Source organism: Callorhinchus milii, unplaced genomic scaffold (genome assembly GCF_018977255.1).
Source record: "Callorhinchus milii isolate IMCB2004 unplaced genomic scaffold, IMCB_Cmil_1.0 Scaffold4, whole genome shotgun sequence".
Lineage (NCBI taxonomy): Eukaryota > Metazoa > Chordata > Chondrichthyes > Chimaeriformes > Callorhinchidae > Callorhinchus > Callorhinchus milii.
In genome coordinates this window covers 48,480,686-48,504,373 of record NW_024704745.1, presented here as the reverse complement: position 1 = coordinate 48,504,373, position 23,688 = coordinate 48,480,686, and the positions used below count along the sequence as shown (strand labels likewise).

General features: G+C 40.0%; 1 protein-coding gene across 5 annotated transcripts in view; it reads left to right on the top strand.

Moving 5' to 3' along the window:
- Positions 1 to 23,688, top strand: part of farp1 (FERM, RhoGEF (ARHGEF) and pleckstrin domain protein 1 (chondrocyte-derived)) — a 178,927-nt gene that overhangs the window by 102,789 nt on the left and 52,450 nt on the right. For 4 of the 5 annotated variants that reach the window (XM_007906294.2, XM_007906293.2, XM_007906290.2 and 1 more), the window contains exons 3-13: positions 5,336 to 5,440; positions 7,162 to 7,204; positions 7,524 to 7,602; positions 10,077 to 10,174; positions 10,504 to 10,618; positions 12,398 to 12,545; positions 12,660 to 12,755; positions 12,851 to 13,011; positions 13,830 to 13,898; positions 14,203 to 14,278; positions 15,501 to 15,729. In XM_007906294.2, the coding sequence (XP_007904485.2) occupies positions 5,336 to 5,440; positions 7,162 to 7,204; positions 7,524 to 7,602; positions 10,077 to 10,174; positions 10,504 to 10,618; positions 12,398 to 12,545; positions 12,660 to 12,755; positions 12,851 to 13,011; positions 13,830 to 13,898; positions 14,203 to 14,278; positions 15,501 to 15,729 (1,219 nt within the window). The remainder of the gene's footprint in view (positions 1 to 5,335; positions 5,441 to 7,161; positions 7,205 to 7,523; positions 7,603 to 10,076; positions 10,175 to 10,503; positions 10,619 to 12,397; positions 12,546 to 12,659; positions 12,756 to 12,850; positions 13,012 to 13,829; positions 13,899 to 14,202; positions 14,279 to 15,500; positions 15,730 to 23,688) is intronic. The other variant, XM_042334729.1, reaches the window with a different exon arrangement.

Here is a 23,688-nt window from a genome sequence, read left to right as displayed (position 1 = left end):
CTAATTGAATTTCTATGTTATTGGCATGATGTGAGGCAAAATAAATGAAAACACAGAGCAATGTTTTTCCAGCGTCCTCTTCCTTTGGAAAGCATGAGAGAGAAGACGAAGAACATAGAGGGAAAAATGTGCAGTTTTTGATAATTTACGCCAGCATTACATTAATGAATACTGTTAATTGGACCCCTCCCTACCCCTGTGTGACACAGTAATGCTGATGTATGACTGCTCCATGCTCATATTTTAAATACCTACACTGCTATGTTATGAAAGCATGGTCGTAAACCTGTGATTGATGGCACTGTGTAATTTGTAGAACTGAACAATTGACCATATACCAGTTTGCCTGCAGTCTTAACTAGTGATAACGTAGATAGTGTAGAAAAAGTGGGATGGCTTTAGTACAGATTATATAAAAAATTTAAGACTACAGTTTCGTGGCTATATAGTGTGCATCACTGTGTAACAATGTATAATCAATACTAAGAACATAAAAATATAGGACCAAGAGGAGGCCATTCAACTTGTTGAGCTTATTCGATTGATACTATTCAACAACAAAGTGTGAAACACTACAATATACTACAATACAATACACTACAACTACATTATTGTGTTTAAAATGCATTGAAGAAATGTTATAGAACTATGTAGTATAAATGGCACAATGTGGTACATGGTTCAATACAATGTAACAATGGAAAGTAATATTACCTGCACACTACTGTGACAGAACACAGTCTAAACAACCAGTTAAGATTTTTGATAGCGCTTTATGACATTTTGACGGGGTAAGGCACAGTGAAAAATGTAAATGGTTTCTAATGATCAGTGTGTGTGAAAGCATAACAGAATAATCCAGAGTAACACCAAGTAGAAACATATAGTCCTCGGTGAGAAAAGGTAGTGAGGCCAACCCCAGAATCCACTCTACATTATGTCTCCCATGATGATATCCAACTTTGATTGCATTGCGCAATGCTATACATTAGGTAGTCCTGCAAATGAAAAATGAAAATCAAAAAAGAGATTAGATATGGTTCCCCATGTTATATTATTGGCTTTCAGAGCTATGCACCAATTGCTGAAATGCTGAGTACAGTTGAGCCAGAGAGACAACAAACTGGTGCAGTTATATCTCAAGTCCTCTTGCTTTGTGAGGTTGAATTCAGGTTGGATCAAGCTGAGTTAAATAGGAGCTCATAGGGAAATGCATTCCTTATGCTGCTAATTATTGTAGTTATTGACATTTTTTCCTAATGGGGACATTTCAGTCAGTTAGCATGCATCATCAAAGTCTGTGTGGTATATAATAGCAGCCCCACAGAAGGATGTACCCAGACTCTCTCACACAATCAGATGTCAAGTACCCTGATCGCCTATTTTAAAACGAATCACAACCAGTATGTTTGTCACAGCATGGTACTTGTTCAAGTTAGGACTTATCCTACCTATAGGCTATGATTCATAAGAATCTGGCTCCAAGGCTGAGCTCTTCCAGGTTAATGTGATGTAAACAGTGTTTACTGGAGGAGATACATTTTACTCTCAAGGGTGCTTTTTCAAGCATCGGCACCATTTATGCTGTTGATTTCCTTAATGAACACTATTTCATTCCTAGAATGTCTTGACAAACTATTTGATTGTAAATTATAGTCTGATCCAATCGGGTCCTCAGCCAACATCCTTACATGTTGATATTGACTATGACTTCCTGGAATCCTGTGTCATTCCTTCTCCTCGCCCCCAGAGAATTGAAGCCAATTATAACAGTACCTCTCCTGCCACCCTGGCTGAACTAAGAAGGTTCAGCACACTCTGAAGATTGAACATAAAACCTTCCAGATTGTATGGCTCAGCTACTATAGTAGTCATCGGGTAATAATTAGGCAGGAGAGAAATAAAGAGCAATTCCAAACATACTAAAACTATCAACATTGATTGCACATTGTGCAACTGAAGCACATTGATTTGATACTGTGAATCCAGTGTAGTTACAATAGTGAATATATAGCTCAACTGGCTACAGTTTAGTGTGCTTCCTTGCCACAAAATGTTATTTCTTGAGATTATGTTTTGCTTATATTTGGCACTTTTATTGCTATCAAATATTTATGAGAGAGCAAGCAGATTATAAATACTTCATAACTATATCACCAGATGCTGAACCAGCCCATAATAAATAAAATATGCATTATGTGATGCATAGAATGGTGGAGCATGTATTATACATGTGCTCATTTCTAACCAGGTAGAGTTAGCAACCTAAAAGAGATATGTTAGACATGCTGAATAACAATAGAAATTCTTGACAATTGGCAGCACAGAGGAAAGATGGGTTGCCGTTTTGGGTGTAACTCTTCTTCAGAACAATAATGAAGGGATCTGTATCATATACAAAATGCATTAAAAGAATCTGTCTAATACATTACTATAATAGTATAATACAGTCTGTCCATACCAGTGTCTTGGGACGTCCTCCGACGTGAAAGGCGCTATACAAATGTAATCTTGTTGTTGCTGTAAAACTGTACAGATCAGGTCCAAGTTTCATAATGGGTCTGCCTATGTTTTGCAATAGATCCAGTCACTGATCATTGATTGACACAGGACATGTTAGAGATTAACACAATAATCTTAAATATTCCTATTGTAGGTAGTTAAAAACATGTTTCAGAGCAATCCTATCTCCTTAGCTCTGTGCTTGTCCAAAATTGGATACAGGGCAGTTTGACAGTCATGCCTATTGTGTGCAACGTGTTGCCACATAAAATAGACTGGAAGGGTAACAGCATTGGGAATCCAGTACTGGATTTTGCCCACAAAATATACAGTCAATTACCTTTACAGTATATTCTGTGAAGTGCTTTGAGACGTCTTGAAGACGTGATAAGGCGCTATATCAAATGCAAGGATTATTGTCTTATTATTATTACTGCTTACAGTATTGACTTAGCTCTATTTCACACAAATATATAGAATTTCTTTTAAAAAAATAATGTTTAGAAACATTTTCAGTAGTTTGCTTGTACAGATTACTAACTGTAATCTCACTCTTCCAAATTCTCCCACCCACATAGTGCAAACAGGCTCATTCCATTAAAGCCATAGCCAATTTTTTTCCAATTAAGATTCTCATTTACGTGAAGGAGGGCTTTGGTGAATGTTGTGGCAGTTCTTTCTCTATTAGTGCCTCTTTTTCAATTGTTTGAAATCATTTGTGGGTTATTTGGTTAAACAAACATATAAAATGTGTGTCTTATCAGCTTGTTATATAATTATCAGTGTGGTTTGCACACTCCACCTTGCTAAGCCAGTCTGGAACCTTGGAGTCTTGTTTGACCCTCAACTATCCTTTCTACCCCACATCTGCGCCATGACCCGCTCTGCCTTCCCCCACCTCCACAACATTGCCTGGCTCTGACATTGTCTCATACCACAGGCCGCCAAAACCCTCATATACGCCATCATTACATCGAGGCTCGACTATGCAAACTCAATGCTTGTCGGCCTCCCCAACTCCTTCCTCCACAGGCTGCAGATCATCCAGAACTCTGCAGACCGTATCCTCTCCCGCACTAGGCTCCGCAACCCTATCACCCCCATCCTTGCCCAACTTCACTGGTTTCCCACCACACAGAGGATACAGTTCAAGATCTTGGTTTTCATCTTCAAAGCCCTCCACAGTCTTGCTCCCCTCTACCTCTCCGACCTCCTAAACCCCTACCATCCTGTTAGCTCCCTCCGCTCAGTGGGCCCCGGCCTGCTTCACATCCCCCGCCTTGCTCGCCCCACTATCAGCAGGCAAGCCTTCCGCTACTTTGCACCAACCCTCTGGAACTCCATCCCGCAGTCCCTCCGTCTCACCCCCTCCCTCGCCACCTTCAAGACCCACCTCAAGACCCTCGTCTTTGACCGTGCTTTCGATCTCCCTGCCCTCCCCCCTCCCCCACCCAGACCTTCAGCTCGGGTCCATAACTCTGTCCATCTAGCGCCTTGGAACATCCTCCCGACGTGAAAGGCGCTATACAAATGTAATTTTGTTATTGTTGTAAAATTTCACTGATGGAAACTACTATTTGGATGCTTTGTATGTTTTGCACAAGGAGGTTTACCTGTTAGAAATATTAAAATATTAACACTTTTCCAATTTCTCTAGCTTTTCAATGTAATACTTGCAACACAAGTCTTTTAAGTATGTATGTGGTGTTTGTAGGTCTGTAATTTGCACTGATAGATGAATAGAAATATAACGACCAAATTCAGATATAAGGTACAATAAAGAAAACATTTTACTGATTTGTTCATTTAATTGCTGGGCTAGGATTTGTTCTGTACAGGTATGACAGAGAGTATTTAACTCAATGGGGAATTTGAAAGTGTGATCTTATGTGTAATTCAAATTGCAGTGTCTGATGGATGTCAAACCTCAGCTTCCTGATCAAAGGACTCTGGCCTCCTTTTTCCTTCCAATGGGTATATTCCACAAGTAGCTTCTGGTACTTTGTCATGTGGCTGAATGAATATCACAGCTAGTCTGATCTTTTATACGCCCACATCCGTACTTATCATCTTGCAGTTTGTCAATGGATAGCAATCAGGAGTGGTTTACGTTTTCTTTTATCCACAGACATTGATACCAGTTGTAAGCCTTCACTGTTTCCCCAGTTAATACAGCAAAGATTGGAATCCAAATCTATGATTTGCTGACCTGTACAGCCCTGTATCAGGCTTTTACCAACGACTGTTGTATCGCTCTCCCGTGTCACCGCACCTTACACCTGTAACCTCAGGCAACCTTACCAACCTGGCCACTGTCTCCACTCAGTGAGCACTGGGCTGCTCCATGTCCCCTGCCTGAACTTCCCCACCATCATTGTTCGAGCTTTCAGACATCCTCTAAGCAACCTCTGAGTCTCCATCCCTGACTTGTCTCCTCTCTCCCCACTTTCAAAGCCCACCTCAAGACTTAGCTCTTGAACTGTGCTTTCACTCATCATTACGTCCCTCCTTCCCCTGCCCTCTTCAGGTTCCTGCCCCTCCCCCAGTTCGGTTACCTAGCCATCTGTGTAAAGCTCTCTTGAGACATTCCCCTGATGTGAAAGGCACTAAGTAAGTTTAAATTGCATTGTGCGAGGACTTTATCGTTGCAGAGTATACTACCTGGTCTTTCTCAGTGTTTGGTCAAGAGAATGCAGGGAGGGAAGAAAACAGCATGAAAACAGAGTTATTTAACCTTTTGTGAAATTGTACATGATGGCAGTTATATTTTTCTTTATTTTGTTGCAGAATAAAACACTCTCTCTAGACTGTAACAATTATTTTCTCTTTTCAGCTAAGAGCCCCCGGGAAGTTTCTGTTGGATTTGATCTGCCAAAACCTTAACCTGGTCGAGAGTGACTATTTCGCCCTCGAATTTCTGGATCATCGGAAAGTTATGGTTTGTGCAATAAATTATTACCATATTGTACTCTCTAGTTCAATTACGTGGAGGATAAAAGATTACAAACCTTTTATAATGTCCCAAATTAGACCCCACCATCTAACCTGCAGAGATGAAAGCTATTGAAATGTTAAACAAATGTGAAGAGATTCAAACTGCACACTGTTCTCCTTACACTGTCTTCCTTGTGTTTTATATTGTATCCTTTGGATTTTAAGTGTTATCAATTATTGTAACAGTATTAGATAACTAATGGAATGATGAAGGGAGAGGACCTGTTTATGTACCGAAAGGGAATAGTTTAGGTGGATTTGGTGTATCTCTCAATTTGGTCCCATTTAGATATTTCAGTTTGGAAATTCTTCCCTGGTGGTAGAGGTTGGGAATGTATCCAAACCTTTACGCTCTATGTTTTTTTAAGTTTAAAAAAAACAAAGGTATCAAGGAAATCTGCAGCATTTCAATCTATTAGATGGAGGTCGTGGCTTAACTGATAGCATCTGGGAGCAGACAATCTTATTTCTACATTCCTAGTCTGGGCCATCTGATTTTCTACAGTCTGGTGGGAATACCTGAAGCAATCTCCCAAGGTGCAGTTTAATTCAGTGGTCTCTCAACATCAGACTTAATGGGCTTTTCTGGAATTCCTCCATATTGCTGTACAGAGCATGCAGATGTGTAAAGTCTGGCGTGGTTTGTTTGATTAAGTGGCATCTTTCCACAGCAGCTCCAGAGAGCTCCTTTGTTCATCTTTTTGATTTCCTATTTTCCACTTTATCGTGCTTTATTCAGTGAGATCTAAAGAGCGGGAGAGAACTTTGAAAACATTTTCCAAAAGGGAAAGGAGAGAAAATAAATTGGTTTCTTTTATTGATGCTAATGCTCTTGGAAATCAAATGAATATTACAATATTTCCTGCTTTTAGTTGGTTTTATTAACAACACTTTATCATTTTATTTTAGTGCACTGCACTGGGTGGACTGATAATGTGATAAAAGCTGGGCAGTAATGCACTAGTTGATAACCGTAAAACTAGTGTTCATGTTAAGAACTAAGAAAAGTATATATGTATTCTGACGTAACTCACAATGTGAATATTTGTGAGAAACAATTTAATATCCGCAGTCTTCTCCACCTGCAGCAATGCAATGGAGAACCCAGTCACTGAATGCAATGTAACATTATTATGATAAAAATGTAAAATAATTCCACACCATTCTGTCCAGCACACATAAATCACAGTTTATAATAATATAATAATAATAATAATAATTGCATTTGATACAACGCTTTTCACGTCTTCTCTATGTCTCAAAGCGCTTCACAGAATAGACTGTAAAGTGAATTGACCGTATATTTGTGGGCGAAACGCCACAGCCAATTGCGCACAGCAATGTCCCACAAACAGTCGTGGATTGAAAATTGCCAATTTATTATTGTTTTGTTTTTGGAGGGATTATTATTAGGCGTATTATTGCCCAAGGTTTCTCTCTGCTTGGAATTGAACCCAGGTGTCTCGCTTGCAAGGCGAGTGCTCTAACCACTGAGCTACAGGACTCCACACTTTAAACCATACTTCAAAGAAAAATCAAATTAACATATACAATAGCACCTTCATGTGCATTCCATCAAATACTGAATCCTTTTATGAAGTGCATCAACCCCTTTTCAAATGGAAACAAACTATTTAATATTAAATTTCTTTGTTGTACTTTTAGGTCTGGCTGGATCTTTTGAAACCAATTGCGAATCAAGTCAGAAGTGAGTACTGTTTGTCTTATTGGTTTATCTTTGCAAATTAATGTCAGTCTTGCTGTGCAAATCCGCAGAGTGTTCATATGCCTACTTATTTTGCAATCTGTTCAAGACTATAGTTGGGTGGTGCTTGAAGGAGCCATTGACTCTTTTAGTTTAGTGGACAAATGACTTAAGGTAAAACCTGGTCTCTCTTGGCATTTGAACTTATACCCACAGGGATGTGAGAACAGTGTTCACCACTTTCCGAGTATGCGCTGTTATTGCTTGATATTCGATTCATGCTTACTTTATAAAACACAAACATGACTTAATCTTTCTCTAGGACCAAAACATGTTGTGATGAGGTTTGTGGTGAAATTCTTCCCACCTGACCATGCACAACTACAAGAAGAACTAACAAGGTTAGTGCCATTTTTCTCTTTGTATTTATTTGTTTCTCATTTTTCTTACTTATCAGTGTGTGTAAGAATGCTAGCTGGTGTTATTTGTCTGTGGCCAGCTGCTAGGATGATGATTCAGTTTGAGCAGGGAGCGGTGTTGTTTCATTCCCAGTACCAGCATATGTCATGCAGCACTGATAAGCATCTTCCTGTATATAGTCCCACCTGCTTACATCATCTGGCTTTTAACAGGCTTTGAATTAGTTTTGAAATCAAAACTTTCCCATAGGGGAGCAAAAGCGCATCCATTTCAAGACCTTTCTTGTTTCAACAAAACCAGCTTTAAAAGACCAACCTTGAACACCACAAGGAGCATTAACCCTTTGAGATATCTCAAAAATCATTTGCCCTTAAATATTATATAAAAAAATGTTGCAGCACAGAATCATTATTGAGAGGCTAATATGGGAATTTTTCCAAGAAGATTTGTAAAGTAGAACATGTTGGCCTGGGGGTTAAAATGGTGGCCTTTTCCCCTCTTGAGACATGCGAGGGGGTGTAAATTGTGGCTGGTGATATGTAGCTCTATTGTTGAAAATTCCCTTCAACAGAAATAACCTGTATCCTATTAACCAGCACTCAAATACAGGCTAGCTTTGAGCCCAATCATTATGACCTTGGGGCTAGGGGCAGGTGGTGGAAAAATCACACTCATGCACCAGTTAATATAGCTTTAGTTCTCATCAGAGCAGAATCTTCAACAATTAACACATCACAGGCCCCGATTTTCATCCTGTGACTTCATGTGCTGTGTCCAGGCAACCGTCTGATGACAGCTCAATATCTCAAGTAAAAGTAAGATTGATGCTGCTCGATAGGGTTATTCTGAACTCAGAGAACAACATGTTGATTTCCCCTGAACTGTCCTCTTTCACATTGAGGAATATTGGATTTCCCTTCAGCTGGCTAGTCAAAGTGGTTCAGTTTTTAAAGAAAGCTTTAATTTATTTGAATCTTCTAACCAAATGTCGAAAGGCTCAAAATTAACACTGGTCTTTGCCCTGAGACTCAGTAATCCTTCAAGAATCCACAGTGGTTTTTAGCCAGTTGAATATCTTTTAAATAATTCAGAGTAGCCACACTAATATTTTATCTACTCTAACAAGCACTTGTGATTCCAAAGAGACTTATATCTGTAAAATTGCTCCCATTAAAGGAAACATTTTGTGCCTGCTGACTATGTGGATACATCAGAGTACTGGCCAACCAAACCAATTTCACTTAATGGTTGATATTTTAGGAGCTCTGTAAGAAGTGGAGTGCTAACTGAATCCTGAAGAATAGCAAATGTTATGCTTTAATTCAAAGATGAAAAAGGTGCATGTGAGATATCGTGTCATGCGCACTTCATGATAATAATAATCCATTATTTGATATAGCGTTGTTATATTTGATATAGTGCTGCTGTCGAGACATCTCAAAAGAAACTCATAGGATTTACTGTAGAGTATAGTGACTATATTTTGTGGGTGAATACGACAGTCAATTTGTGCACAGGAATGCTAATAATGATAATAATCTAATAATAATCTCATCCAAAGATCATGGAAGTAAAGATTGCTACTATTATTAGACAGTGTGGCCTATCACACTGTCTGATAATAGTAGCAAACTTTACTTCCATGCTCTTTGGATGAGATGTTAAACCGAGATGTGTGGTGGTGGGGGTGATGGGGGGGAGGTGGGGAGTGATCGCAGTGAAACCCGACCCGATCCTGAATTCACCCAATGTCCACACACACGCTTTCCAGCAGAGGTCTTTGGACAGCGATCAGGAGCAGGCACCATGAAAGTAATTTATTGTTTATGTAAGTAAACAGCTATCCTTTTCATGGTTGCTAGTTACATAAATAAGGGCACTTGTATTTCCTTCTGCACACACCATTTGCACATGTGCATACGACACTTGTTTAACACACAATGCATAATACATGACCAAATCAGTAAGGCACTATATGGAGGGGTCTGGCAATCAGGGAACCCAAGGACATCACGAGTTAGAGCTTTCAGGATAGATCAGGAAAAAAGGGAATAAATCTCACATGCATGAGCAGGGGGAGGCGGAAATCAAGATTTATAAAGCTCCTGGAAAATGCTCAGTCTAAGCTTTCCAGCAATTGTTTTAAATAGCAAACCTAAGTTAGGCCATTCAATGTCATGTCGCTTTTTTCATTAAAGTTGACTATAAATGCACTGATGTTGAAGGTGATTCATTTTGAACGCTGAGTTGAACTATCACTTGTATCTTTTCTTCTCTCCTGACCTAATTTCAGAAAAAAAATGCAGGTCTAGTGTCAGAAAGCGAGACCTGAAAGATACAGTTTGACTTGCAAAAGGCTGGTCGTGTTGAGGAAAATAAAGGGAGAATGAAATAAATCTGAATGCTGTGCTGCACTGTCAGGAAGCTGGTTGACTTCGGTATTTGTATTTTGCAGGTACCTCTTTGCACTACAGATCAAGCAGGACTTAGCTTCAGGGAGGATGATCTGCAATGAGATGAGCATGGCATTGTTGGTGTCTCACATTATCCAGTGTGAGTAACCTTGGAATAGTCTTCCATCAGTCTTCCATCAGGGAAAGAAACAAGTCCTACATCTTTCAATACAGTTGGCTCCCAGTATCTCAGCTCATTTACTTGACGATCCTTACAAAACCCTTTATGGTCTCACTGTAATATTTTCGGGTACTCTGGAAAATCTGCTTCAATTTAAGACTGCACAATAATTTTTTCACAATCTAAACCCTGGGAATCTTAAGAAGTTTTGGAGCTCGGGAGAGCAGTTGGAGAATATTTTGTGTCTGTGTAAATTGCTGTATGAACTGACAGAGTAACTTTCTTTAAATTTCTCATCCTTGTCACAGCGGAGATTGGGGATTTTGATGAAAGCCTTGATCAGGAACATTTGGAGAAAAACAAATATATGCCTCAGCAAGATACATTAGAAGACAAGATCATGGAGTTTCATCGAAGACATGTGTAAGACCCGAAGTAGTATTTCTGTATGGTTATTATTAACAGATAGAGATGTGGAAGCCAATAGCTTCATTATAATTGTTACAAGAGCTTCCCCAATGTCTCAGTTGGTAAATAAGGTTGGTAAAGAGTGGATGGTAAATTATAGCTGGGAGTTTCTCACATATAATGCAAAATCTGTTTCCCCATGTCCATCAGGCAAAGCACAGAAAATGTGAGCATGCTGAATGCACATTTTAAACAATGGATTCAAATCGCAGAGTTATTGAATGTTATAGCACGCGGAGAGGCCATTCGGCCTATCATGATTGTGTCAACCATCCACTTCCCCTGCCCTTTCTTCACACGCTTTTAGAATCATAGATCTTACAGCACAGAAGGAGGCCATTCGAGATGGTGCCTGTGTCAGTTCTTTGAAAAAGCTATCCAATTAGTCCCACTCCCCTGCTCTTTCCCCATAGGCTTGCAAATGAAAGGATTATTATTATTATATTTTTCCTTTTATTCATTCATTTTTTCTTTTTCAAATACGTGTTTAATTAAATTTTAAAAAGATTAGCTCAGGCAATCAATTCTGGACAAGAATGATCATGTCTGGTGGAAAGGGAAGTTTTATCGGCAGTGAAGTATTAATCATGTCACTCGCCGGCTCCCTGCCAGTCACGGATAATGATTTGACAGCAGTTCTGGTTTCTCAGTATCCAAGTGGGAAAGAGCACTGTTTGTGAGAGGTTCAGCACAAAGCAGCTCTGGAAACACAGTCTGGGCTATAAATGATATTCATATCACAGTGAATTTGTGAGCAGGAGTCACACTGCGCCCGGACTGCAAAAATGGCAGCTTTTTAGATGATCAAGCTTTGTTTTGTTACAGATAAACAATGGACTTCAGAAATGGTCCTCACACAAATTCCTGCAGAAAGATTTTCAAAACCCTCTTTTCAAACATTTTACTAACAATGCAAAGAAAACCTTGAAATGATATTCATATGTTTGCTTTCAAAGAAGGAAGGAGAATTTCGAGTCACACGCAGAGCAGAGTTGGACTGGAAATAGATTTTATGATAGTGAGAAACAATAGTGTAGTAACAGTGTAACTCCTGTTTTCATAGATCTGCCAGTTTCCATCATTTTTAGCTCACGATTTGTGAGCTTCAACACATTAATGTTACAGTAATGAAACTGCTCAAACATCAGATAACATAATTACTTTATTAACAATGGGCCACACAAATAAATGCAAAAAGCATAATTTTAAATAACATTGCCTGCACTTGCTCTGCCATTGCTTTTCCTTCTATTTTCTCTTCTTTCGTTTCACTATGAAAGATTTTATATTGAAACATTATTTTTACAATTGTTTTTACCTATTCTAACCTTTTTTCCAGCAGTAACTAAATTTCAGATTTCTGCCTATAACAAAATTTCATCTAAAGGGTGAAATTGGCTTTAATGACCCTGGGGTAGGGAGAAGAAAAACAACTAGGATTTGTGCTGCCTATCGCTATGCAGTGACCCTTGCTAGAAAGTGAATCAATGCAGACAAGAGTGAGGACTGGATTCGGCTTGGTTTTACATACAGTACCATTCTCTGTCAAACATGACACAATTGGAGACCTGGAATATATATGGTACTTCGTTACTGGTGACCTTAGATAGAACATGGTGCTGGTATACTAGAGACCTGGGATAGCAATGTGGTTCTGAAAAACATCAGAATAAAGGAGACTGGCAGATGAAATAATTACTTCCCCAAAATTGTTTCTTTGTTTTCTTCTCAAAGAGGACAGACACCAGCGGAATCAGACTTTCAACTCCTTGAGATTGCCAGAAGATTAGAAACATATGGAATTCGACAGCATCCTGCAAAAGATAGAGAGGGAACCAAGATTCACCTATCTGTGTCACACACAGGGATCATAGTGTTCCAGGTAATAGTTACTGGTTTGGTATTTATGCAGGAGTCACATTTATCACACAAACACTAGGCAATTTATTGTATGAGATGAATGAAACAACGCATTATACTTTTGTCTTTCATGAAGGGTCAAAACAAGATAAACTCATTCAATTGGGCCAAAGTTCGCAAGCTGAGTTTTAAGAGGAAACGATTTCTCATTAAATTCCGACCAGAGGTCAATGTAAGTGACATTACATTAAGTGACCATTGTGATTTTGAGCTGGTTTTGAAGCAGTGTAGTAATGATTATATTTTCGCTTTTTTATTTCGTTGCAGTCTTGTCAGGATACCTTGGAGTTCTCCATGAACAACCGTGATTCCTGCAAGGCATTTTGGAAGATATGTGTTGAATATCATGCCTTTTTCAGACTAATTGAGGAGCCCAAACCAAAGCCTAAACCCATTCTTTTCAGTCGAGGCTCTTCCTTCAGGTTCAGGTAATAGATTTGCACCTTCCTGTGGGTTTCTAAATCTGTTTATAAATCAAAAGCAGTCCAATGTTTTTGTGCAGCCAAGTTTCTCCTCTTATTTTCTGAAGGTACTGAGTCATGTGGGAGTCTAATTTCCTACGCATCAGTCATCCTCCAATACCACACCCAAGTGACCATTCTTTACACACAGGCCAAATCAGTACGTGTCACCAGCCAGTTGTGGAAAGCATCACTGCCCAGGTCCAAAACTAACTCACATTCCTGGAAGGGAGGGTCTGATTGTGATCAGGAGCTGGGACCTTAGCTGACCGGTCCTCTCCCTAGTTCAGGACCTTGATTCCGATTATAGAGCTCTAGCCAATGTCTAGTTTGAGTTGAGCCAGGGACTTTCCAGGTTGCATGAGGCAATAACTCACTGGCCAGTCATTTTACCAACTGAGCCTGCCAGCTATAGTTTAATGCCTTTGCAGAAAGATTGAAATGGAACATCATATTTCTGATCCACATGGAGAGTCGCAGGGGGGGGATGCATTTCAATTTTATATGTTTACACACTGGACGGCTGCCTGCATTATGCTCTCCCAGTTATGACAGCAGCTTTTAAGCTGTATGAATGCTTTTGTGGCAGGCACAGGTTGTGTTCTACAGATTTGATTTCTGCGTCAAAACATGCGAACTCAGTTCTTCACACTGGGCGAGCTGCACCACTGACTGCTGACCACTTACAGGTTGGGGCTTTTCATGCGGGAGTAGTAATCCTGCAAGAAGGACCACTCCCCGTGGAACTCGTCATGGAACTAACACAAGCCTTTGTTTGGTTGCAGTGGCAGGACACAGAAGCAACTCCTGGATTATGTTAAGGAAGGAGGACACAAAAGAACACAGTTTGAAAGGTGAGTGTGCATTTAAATCTCTTATATGTTCCTCCCCCGCCCCTCCGCCTTTCATTTCTTATTAGGTTTGCTTGCACATTCAGGCCAAAGGAAAGGCAGAGACCAGTACACATGTCTCTATTAATGTCTGTAGAAGCATGTGTCTCTAACTGTCTTCATCCTCCATCCGTTTAAAACAGTGAAGAAAACTCTAGTTGGTGTGTGCTTTTCTTGTGGGGGTAAGGGGAAGAGGGACAGTTACCATTCAGACAAATCAGTGTTGTTAATGTTGCTGCAAATTCATATTTTTACATTTTATTTTCAGGAAACATAGTAAAATCCGATCTGTCAGGAGTCTGTCTGAACAGCCTTCAGAACATCAATCAGAGGTGCCAAAACAAGTTAGTAACTCAGGAAACATAATACTCTCCAGATCATAGGTTTCTTGCAGACTGTTTTGCAGTTCCCCAGAAATCTACTGAATGCTGATAGCATAGAGTAGTGTTGTCTCTCAGATTTATTAAATAAAATGCTTTTGTGTAAAATTGTCATACAACGTTAACTTGGATAGTGAAGTACATACAGCACACTCAACAGAACAATTAAAAATACATTGTGAGTTATTTAACACCAGAGTCAGGTATTAAAGGTAATGATGGGAACACTTTAAAATGATGAATTAAAAGAATCACACAAGTAGAATATTGGGTCAAGTGAGCCTAGTAGCTGAGTTCCCTGAAAGAGATATGTCCCAAGACTTTCTTTCTGATATGAGGCACCATTTAATGCTGCTGTTTTCCCAACAAACACATTTATAAGGCCTATATGAAGACAACTCCAAAGAACAGGATAGAATAAAGTGTTAATTTGATAGTGATTTAGAAAAAGGTTCACTTTACTATCAATTCTCAGTCTGTTTTTTTAAGTTGTGAAAGCTGTGTAAGATTTTATTTGAAATTCCTCTCCCACACCTCATTTTCTCCTCTCTTAAAGGCATTGACTGTGAGGTAATAATTTAATTCGTACCAGCAGCCCTTCAGTGAAGCTATATATTATGTCAATAGTAAGAGGCCATTTGACTGTGAGGAGCATTATAACTAAGTCTGATCCAGCCCTTATCCAAACCTAATTTACTTGCACATTCCAGCAGGGTTCACTGGTTGAGTAGCCTAAGGCCCCAAATTGGACCTAGCCTTAATCTTAACCATTAAGAACATTTTGTTTAATATTTAAGATCACAGAGAATTGCAGAGAATTCTTAAAATTAGTCTTACTTTAGAAGCCGTTTTCTATAGTCTTCAAAATAAGTTAACTTCCATATTGACTAAATATTAAAATAATCCACAATTCTATGTAATCTTAAATGTTAATAAAATAGTTGAAATGTATTAAGACAAGGTGGAACTAAGGTCTCAGAAGCAGGAGTCCAGAGTGATTTTATTCCCTCTTTAACCCAAGGATTCTGAGACCTCGGCTGACAGCTCTTGAGTCAGCAGACGGTGACCGAACCTTCCTGGTCTGTATGGTTCAGTGGCTCATCAGCTGTGTCCTCAAAGGAGCTTACAGAATGCAGCTTTAAGAGTTTTTGAATGTTTTCCTCTAAAATATCTCTTTTCTTTTCAGAGTGCTAGTTTTACTTTTGGAGTCATGTCTGCATCCCCAGGAAAGACAGCTAGTAATCAGAGGAAGGAGCAAGGAGCTACTCAATCAAGTAATCAAGATAGGGTTGAACGCAGGAGCCGGTCACCAAAGAGGAGCCCCAAGGAGGACAGGAGGGAAGCAGTGCTGATGGAGGAACCTGGGAGGGACAAGGTTCAGCAGCCCAACCCCCAAAGAGAGCAACAGAATGCAGGTCCAGCATCCAAAGCTGCTCGTGGAAGTAGCTCTTCCATTCCTTATATTGACTGCAGTGACGTAGATAGCCGCGAGTATGACTTAATCAAAGGGCAAATAATCAGGTCACAGTCACAAACAAATGACAATTATGAGGATGAGTGTGTTAGCGGTGAATACTTTGTTGAAAGGAATGAAAATCTCAATCAGCTCAGGAATAGGGACTTACCCAGTTTCACACTGGCAGATGCTCCACTCCATATTACAGAAGAGTTTTCGAATCTGTCCTTTTATTCTGGAAGGAGTCCTCGGATGACCAGACACAGCTCATTGGTTGATGAGATATTCCGAGACTCAGAAACCCGCAATCCCTTAGCCACCCCAGTACATTGTAGTAGCAAAGTATCTAGCCCTGTTACTAGCTTCAACCGGCATGGGTATCAAGGCTTCATTCTGCAGAATGGCCATTGCAACCGTAGGCTAGAGAATAAAGACAGCCATGTGTACAGTCATAAGGATTGCAATAGCTTCTCCCCCATTTTAAGCAGACCACATTCCCAGCGAGTGCAGAGTATGCGCAACAGGTCAGAGACTGATCCGTTTATCCTCAGTCAAATAGCCTCCTCCCCATCGAATGACTATCGGAGTGGCACCCCATTCAAAGTTAACTCGCCCAGAATACTGCAGTCAGAGAGACGACTTGTAGGTAACGGCTTGTCGGCTGCCGGACAGACCAAGCCCAGTCCCCCGGTCCATAGGATGCTGGCAGCTGGCTGTGTGGAGCATCCCGGTGGTGCCCAGTTGTTGGATGCCTCTACCAGCAGCGGAACAGAATCCAGTGATTCCGACTCTGAAGTTATTAATCCCTTCAGTCCCCCGTTGACATTTGGGAACCCAATAGCAGTGAACTCCTCACCCATGCCTAGGAACAAGTTCTCCTTCGGGAGTCTGCAGTTAGATGAGATGGAGGAGGAGGAGGGCTCCATTAGTTTCAGTGACCCTGATGATGGTAGTCCAGTGAGCGAGCATGGTGTCATCACCTGTTAGCAGTTTTCCTCCAGAACCTGAGCATTCGGCTAACCCTTTTCAGTATGTCTACTTTCTCACTAGCCAGTTGTTTGTCATCCTGTGTGTGAGCTGTTGTTGGTGTTTATATAGGTGTGGCATCAGAGACCACCAAATAACTTTGTGCTACTCCACTAACTCTTGAGTAACACTCTCTTTCCAAAGTCACAAGAGTAGGTTGATCACATTAACGATCGCTAAGAATGGCAACCTTTTTTTTGCTTGTTTATAATGGGAAATCTCATTAGAAAGAAGTAATGCAAGTGGCTTGCAATAGGCTCAGTGTCTCTGACACAACAGCCTCTTGCTGGCATTGCAAAGAAGCTCAACTGACTGCCTTTACTGTGTTTCCAAACAGTGAAAAATTACATTGATAAACATATACTAGATTACATGTCTAAATGCTCGTCTGTGGTATAACGAGAATGTAGAGTCTGGGTGTGGTTTGCATAACCTCTGGGGCTTTGTCACTCGTGGTTTCTGAGGTTCTGTTGGAGTGAGCAGTACCTCAGACTGTTTCGCCAATTGTGTCCTGTACCTGTTTGTGGCATTGCGTGTCTGCTAAATCACAGTATCCATGGAATGAATAACTGTAAAGGGTTTAAAAGAGAAACTAGACAAGTTCCTGGAAAGTGCAAGGATAGGTAATAAGATGGATGTCTTGTAAGACATTTTTTGGGAAGTTGGAAAGGTAAATTAAATGGACCATTTAACCCTAGTCTGTGTAGGATTATATTGAACTGTTCCTGCCTGAAACTGTTACTGTGTAACTGAGTGAACGTGGCAGAACTTCAGTTGCATCCAATATGGTGTTCTAATGCGGTGTCTCTCGACAAACTCGTAAATGGCTCCTGAGGTGTGAATTTATCTGATGCATATTCAGGTATCAAGTCATTGCCTTCACGTTTCTGAGATATCTTGTAAAAGTATAACAGATAAGTAGCAATGGGATGAGAATGGCATTGGTTAGTGTTTGTCATTTTCACTTGTGCAGTAGTTTGGCTCATCTTTTCTAATGAGTTTATTTGTTGTCGTTTTGTAAAACAAAACATTTAGACAAAAACTAAAGTAGTTCTGGCTATACAGATGTAGTTAAAGATCCTAAAAGGATTAAAAGGTAGAGTGTCTTTACCTTTTTTAACACATATACATACCTAAAATAAGTGGCTTGATTCACTATGTAGTAGTTGGTATTAAAGTAGTTATTCTCCAAGGGTCAGTTAATCTACTGCCCTGGCAGACAAGAGCCTCTTATCCTGATCTGGTATTATCCTGGATCAGAGCTTTCTTGGTGGTGTTATTTTATAATGGGAAAATGTTATTCAACAGCAGTTTACAAGGCCAGTGATGGGGTTGGCAACAAAATAATCCAGACAAAATAATAGTCCTGCCAAAACCATTTTATCCACACTTCTTGCTTTAGGAGGAAGAGATTAAATAGAAGATTGATTGTAACTTACTTGTCTTCATTAACTATTGTATTGTAGAGATATTTTACATGAATTTATATCTAAGTTAGATGCCACTATTCACAATGTAAGATGGTACTCAAAGCTTTCCCCCTATACATGCATGAGTCCTGTAGCTCAGTGGTTAGAGCACTCGCTTTGCAAGTGAGAGACCTGAGTTCAATTCCAGGCAGGGCGAAACCTTGGGCAAGTTTCCTTACTCCACACGCCTAATAATAATCCCTCCAAAACCAAAAACAATAATAAATTGGTCATTTTCAATCTACGACTGTTTGTGGGACATTGCTGTGCGCAATTGGCTCCCGCGTTCGCCCACAAATATACAGTCAATTCACTTTACAGTGTGTTCTGTAAAGCGCTTTGGGACGTCCTCCCGACGTGAAAAGCGCTATATCAAATGCAAGGATTATTATTATTATGAGGCAGTACAGGGGTTTAGGAAAAATGGTCTGCTCATTTTGATTCATTGAGTTTTTTGCATAGAATTTGGCATATCCACACTCCACGCAGAAATTAGGAATAGCTTCTCTGTCCTGTATCCCCCTTTTGTTAGCTGTGAATTCAGTTGTATGCCAGGTTTGATAGAAATTCAAGTCACAAGAGTCAGCTGCATTGATTGTGCAAAGTGACTGCACTGGGAGCAACATTAACTGCTAAGCTATTCTCAGTGTGTTATATTAGCTGTTCAAAGTACAGAGAGAGTCTTTTTTGATAAAAGAATGGGAGTCCAAATGAGGGCAATTGTACATGTGCTGGTTTTGTTTTCATTCTGAAAGTTTCACAGTTAGATGTCTGAGACTATAGTTAGGATAGGAAATTCTTCAGTTTCACATTAGACACAGCAGGATTAGGACTTGCGCACATTGGTTTGATCCTATTCCTGATCTGAAAAAAATCCAGACCATTACTGGTAGCCTGTCTTTCTGAGTTACTGCTAAAGCACATTGCAAGTGATCCTCTACTGCCTACCACTACTGACTTTCACACTTGTGCACCCTTAATATTGATTGAGCAGCCATGTTTTGACTAGGCTGGTAGGGTAGTGATGCCAATAAGCACCCGTCCATGAGTCATAAATCTGAGCCAAATCTGTTTTACAGCAATTGCTGTAGCACTGTAGCTCATTGGCAGAATGAAGATTTGGCTCCTCTCTACGTTTCCACTTCAGCATTGAAAGTAATAGTATAAGACTTGATCAAGGAAAAGATTGTTTTGGTCTCAGTTCTACAGAAATGCCAAATTTATACTTGGATTTTGGCCTGGATTTCATCTCATCTACTTAGATCAGGGATTTTACCATGAGGCTGCTCTGTTCTCCCGTCTCTTAGCCTCTCAAAGCTGTGTTTTGCTTCATTGCATGTGACATCTGTGAACTTTTCTGGCTCCTGAGAGCCATAAGTTGCAGTGTCATCACCAACATGTGTATTGATTCAACCCTAGTTGTTAAATAGCCATTGACCTGAGTCCTGCTCTAACATTATCTGTCACATATACTTCAAAACAGCAGCATAATAGCATGCTAAATGACAGACTACATAGCATCCCAACAGCATTTCTTCAAATTCAAGAAATGCAGGAATAACAGAAGAGTATCAGGAGTTTTAGCCCTGTATTGCCATTGGAAGTTTATAGGGTATAAAATCAGAAACATTTTTGGTAACAGTCTGCTATTCTACTGGGCAATTAATGCACGCACATAAGTTTATAGTGCTGCTAAGCTGTCACTTAGATTAAGTGATAGAAAGTTTCTTAGAATCAATGGCTACATTTTCTGTATCTTAAAGCTGCAGTGCCCCTTTAACTATTCCGCAAATTGGAGAGAGCTAATGAAATTAGCCTCTGGAAAAAAACATTCTCCTCTTGTCCTGTGTTTGATTTTACACCAGGGATAGATATCAGTCATGCATGCATCATCCGCTTATACTTGTGGCCTCTTCTGAGTTTAATCTTTGGAGAAAGCAAGAATCAATAGGCAAAGGATGTTAAACCTTGAGTAACCTTGCGTACCAGTCTCTGCCAGGGAAAATGAAATCTTCTAAACTAGTTTGAAAAGAGGAATTTAAAGGTTACAGGAAAAGAACTAGGAATTGAGATTAGAGTACAGTACAGTTCGGTGAGTCAGATAGCAGCAGTTTAGGCTCGATAGCTTTCTAATGCTGCAATTTACATGATTTCTACTCAGGGATTCCTCAACTCCTAACTATACATGGAAATAACCTGACTCTGCAGTTTTAGCCATGGATTGTGGAATATTTTTCAGAATTTTCATATTAATTGTAACCAAGTTTCTTCCCTCCTTTCCTAATCTTCTGAGCTGTATTCAATGAGCATTACTTGGCATTAGTACTTTGCCAAAGTGGCCATTATTCATGTTTGAGCCTTGACAGTAAGTGATCGCAGAACATTCGACTGTGGGGGTATCACAGCTGAGCTTGATACTTAAGACAGGCACCCACCAGCAGGGATCATTGGACAGCAGTAATGAATGGGAACATTGACTAAATGTCTTCTCCCTACCCAGGAGCATTGATCAGCCTACTCAGCTTAGAGTTTGGCAACTTTCTGGCGAGTATGACCTAGTACTGCACCAGGAGATGCCTTAACCCATTAGACTATTTGAGTAAAGCTTGTGAAACGTTGACTTGGAACATTTCAGAGTTTTCAGTGTTAATTGTGAAACCATCCTGACCCAAAGAACAAATTGTCACACAACCAGGACTTGAGCAACAACATCAAATTGCATTTATTCAGCACCTTTCATGTCAGAAGTCCCAAGGCGCTGCACAGTCGAGGGTTTGTATCCGAGCTGGGAGTTGGAATCAGGAGGGAGGGAGACCAAGGGAGGTGGGGGTATGAAGATGATCGAAGCTGCAGTTAAAAAATAAGGTTTTGAGACGGATCTTGAAGGAGACAAGGGAAGTGGCAAGGTGAAAGGATTCTGGGATGGAGTTCCAGAGCATAGAGGTCATTAAGCCTGAAGGCCCAATTGCTGAAGGTGGGGCAGGCAGGGCGGAGGATGTGAAGCAGGCTAGTACCCACCGAGCAAGTTATTTATTGTAGGGCAGCAGCTGCCAGTCTCTGTCCTGCTGTGCTGGTACTGAGGTTGAAAAAAATGCTCCAATGGCGAAACCGCCAGAAAAAGCACTTGCGACATGAGCTGCATTTTACTGTAAGTCCCCCGTGCATCACTCCAAGGAGGTCTCAGTCACAACAAAATTCTTGTGCTTTGGAGTGAACTGCAGAAAACGCCATTCGTGTGATCTAATGTTTCTCAAGCAGTTATCTGTGTTCTCAACCCCACTTTAGTAAACTGTTTGTTAAAAATTAAAACCTCCCTCATCAAAAAATAAGATTTGTACAGGTCAGCCCGAATAAGGCAGCGCTTTGCAATGATGTACTGTTATATTTACAAAATCCTTAACTTGCAATCGTGGAGCGAATAGACCTTTGAATCTCTTGCTACAAAATCAGTGATTTCTAATGGGAAAACACATTGAAAATGCATTTCAATTAAAAGGTGAATAATAATTTGCCAGTACCAAGACCAGGCCAGAGACTTTGCATTAATATTTATGGCTGAATTTTAATTTGTTTCCAGCGAGTATTCGGGAATCCTAAATGGTTTGAGCCATGCCGGATGAATTTGCACTTAGTGCAAATAAAACTCAGTCCACGGTTCATTTCCTGGAACCTGTAAATAATTAAATATATTTGTAGGTAAGTGCATCTCCCCGTCTTGCTCAGATCCCTAGTTAGCAAGCAGGCTGAAAAAAGTCACTTTTCGAATGTAAATCTAAATAAGTCACTAGTTTCCCTGATAGAATTAGAGAAAATTTACAGCACAGAAGGAGGCCACTTGGCCCCTTCTAACTGTCATGTCTGTGCTGATGCTCGCTTCCTCACTCAAGTTATCTATTATAATCTCAAAGTATTTTATCACAGATCAAAGGTACATGAAGTGATCCGTTCCAATGGACATAATTATTTTACTTCCTGTGAGGGTACTTTTTGGCCTTGAAATCAGAAGACTGGGAACACTACCAAGTTTAGAAGTATATAAGAAAACTAACTGCTCTTGTAGCTTGTAGTTGAAGCACTGTGCAGTATTGACGCAGGGCAAAAATCAAATCTGTTTTTATAAAACTCTCCTTTTTCAACAGAGATTCCAGGGGGCTTTCATTCTCATTATTGTCATTTGTCCACAAGGTTAATATAATAATATGAAAAGGTTTGCTTTTTTTTCTGTTCACTGTAAATACTGTTGGCATGTACCTTGAAATGGCTTCTCTTATTCTGTCCTTATTTTCAATGCATGGTGACTGTTCTTGCACTGTTTGAAATGCTGTCTGAATGTTCTGTTTCCGTAATGCAAATGTTTGTATTCGGGTACCTGTTTTAAAGCCAGTGATCCTGTTAAGATAAAGACAGGCTCAGAAAATGGGAATGGCCAGCATTTGGCAGTGGGGGAGTAGGCTCCAATAATGGGTGGCTACCCCTTCTCCTTTTAAGGGAAACCAAGGCACTGTACTTTCCTTCCTTTATTAACAGGATCACTGCTTCATTTGGAGAGGAACCCTCTTTAAAGAGACAGTATCCGTTTTGCTGTCATGCATTTTATTATTTTGTTTTAAAAAAAAGCATCAAATTAACCAATACTCACGTCTTTTCCTCATATTGCAGTATTGCATTTCTCAAAGTAAACTGAGCTGCAATAATTGGCCATAGTGCTATAAATAAGCCAGAAAATCTGTATCGATTTGCAGAAATTAATCCTTTGCCTTGACCTCCCCTTACTTGTCAAAACATATACAAGCATCACGCATAAATATGTCCTGTTAGCCATGATTTTGTGTGGTGCCCTGTTTCAGTTTATCAAATGCCCTCAGTAGCCGCCTGCTTTAAAGGAGATGACTCCTTCCAGCTACACCCAGAATAGCTGTTCATGAACCCATTCAGTGAGCTCTGATATCTTATAGGTACAAACAATAAAATCAGATTGGACAATAGAAACTGAGATATGTTATGTAGTCTCACCTTTATGAGGCTGTTAGAAAATAAAGAAGTAGCACCGGCGTGTGCTTTGTCAGGGAACTGTCTAATCAAATTGGCTATAGTTGTCCCCTTTGCAGTGTATAAGGAAGTTTAGTTGAGTTCCAATTCATTGAAGCAAGGGGAGGATGAATGATGAACTGAGCCCGGCAGGCTTAGTTTACTCTATGTTCTCCAAGGTTGAATAAACTGAAATTTTGGGCTTGCAGTCACGTCGATCGTTGAGTTTGCTAACTAATCAAATGTAGCCTAGCCAGATGACAAACATCCAGCCTCCATGCTTAGGAAGGATCAGGTCACATTTCCATTCCCTCTCACTAACAGTGACTGCATGTGTGGTGGTATTTCCCTTGTTGATGGGAAATACACTGATCTTTGCAGATTATTGTGTATTG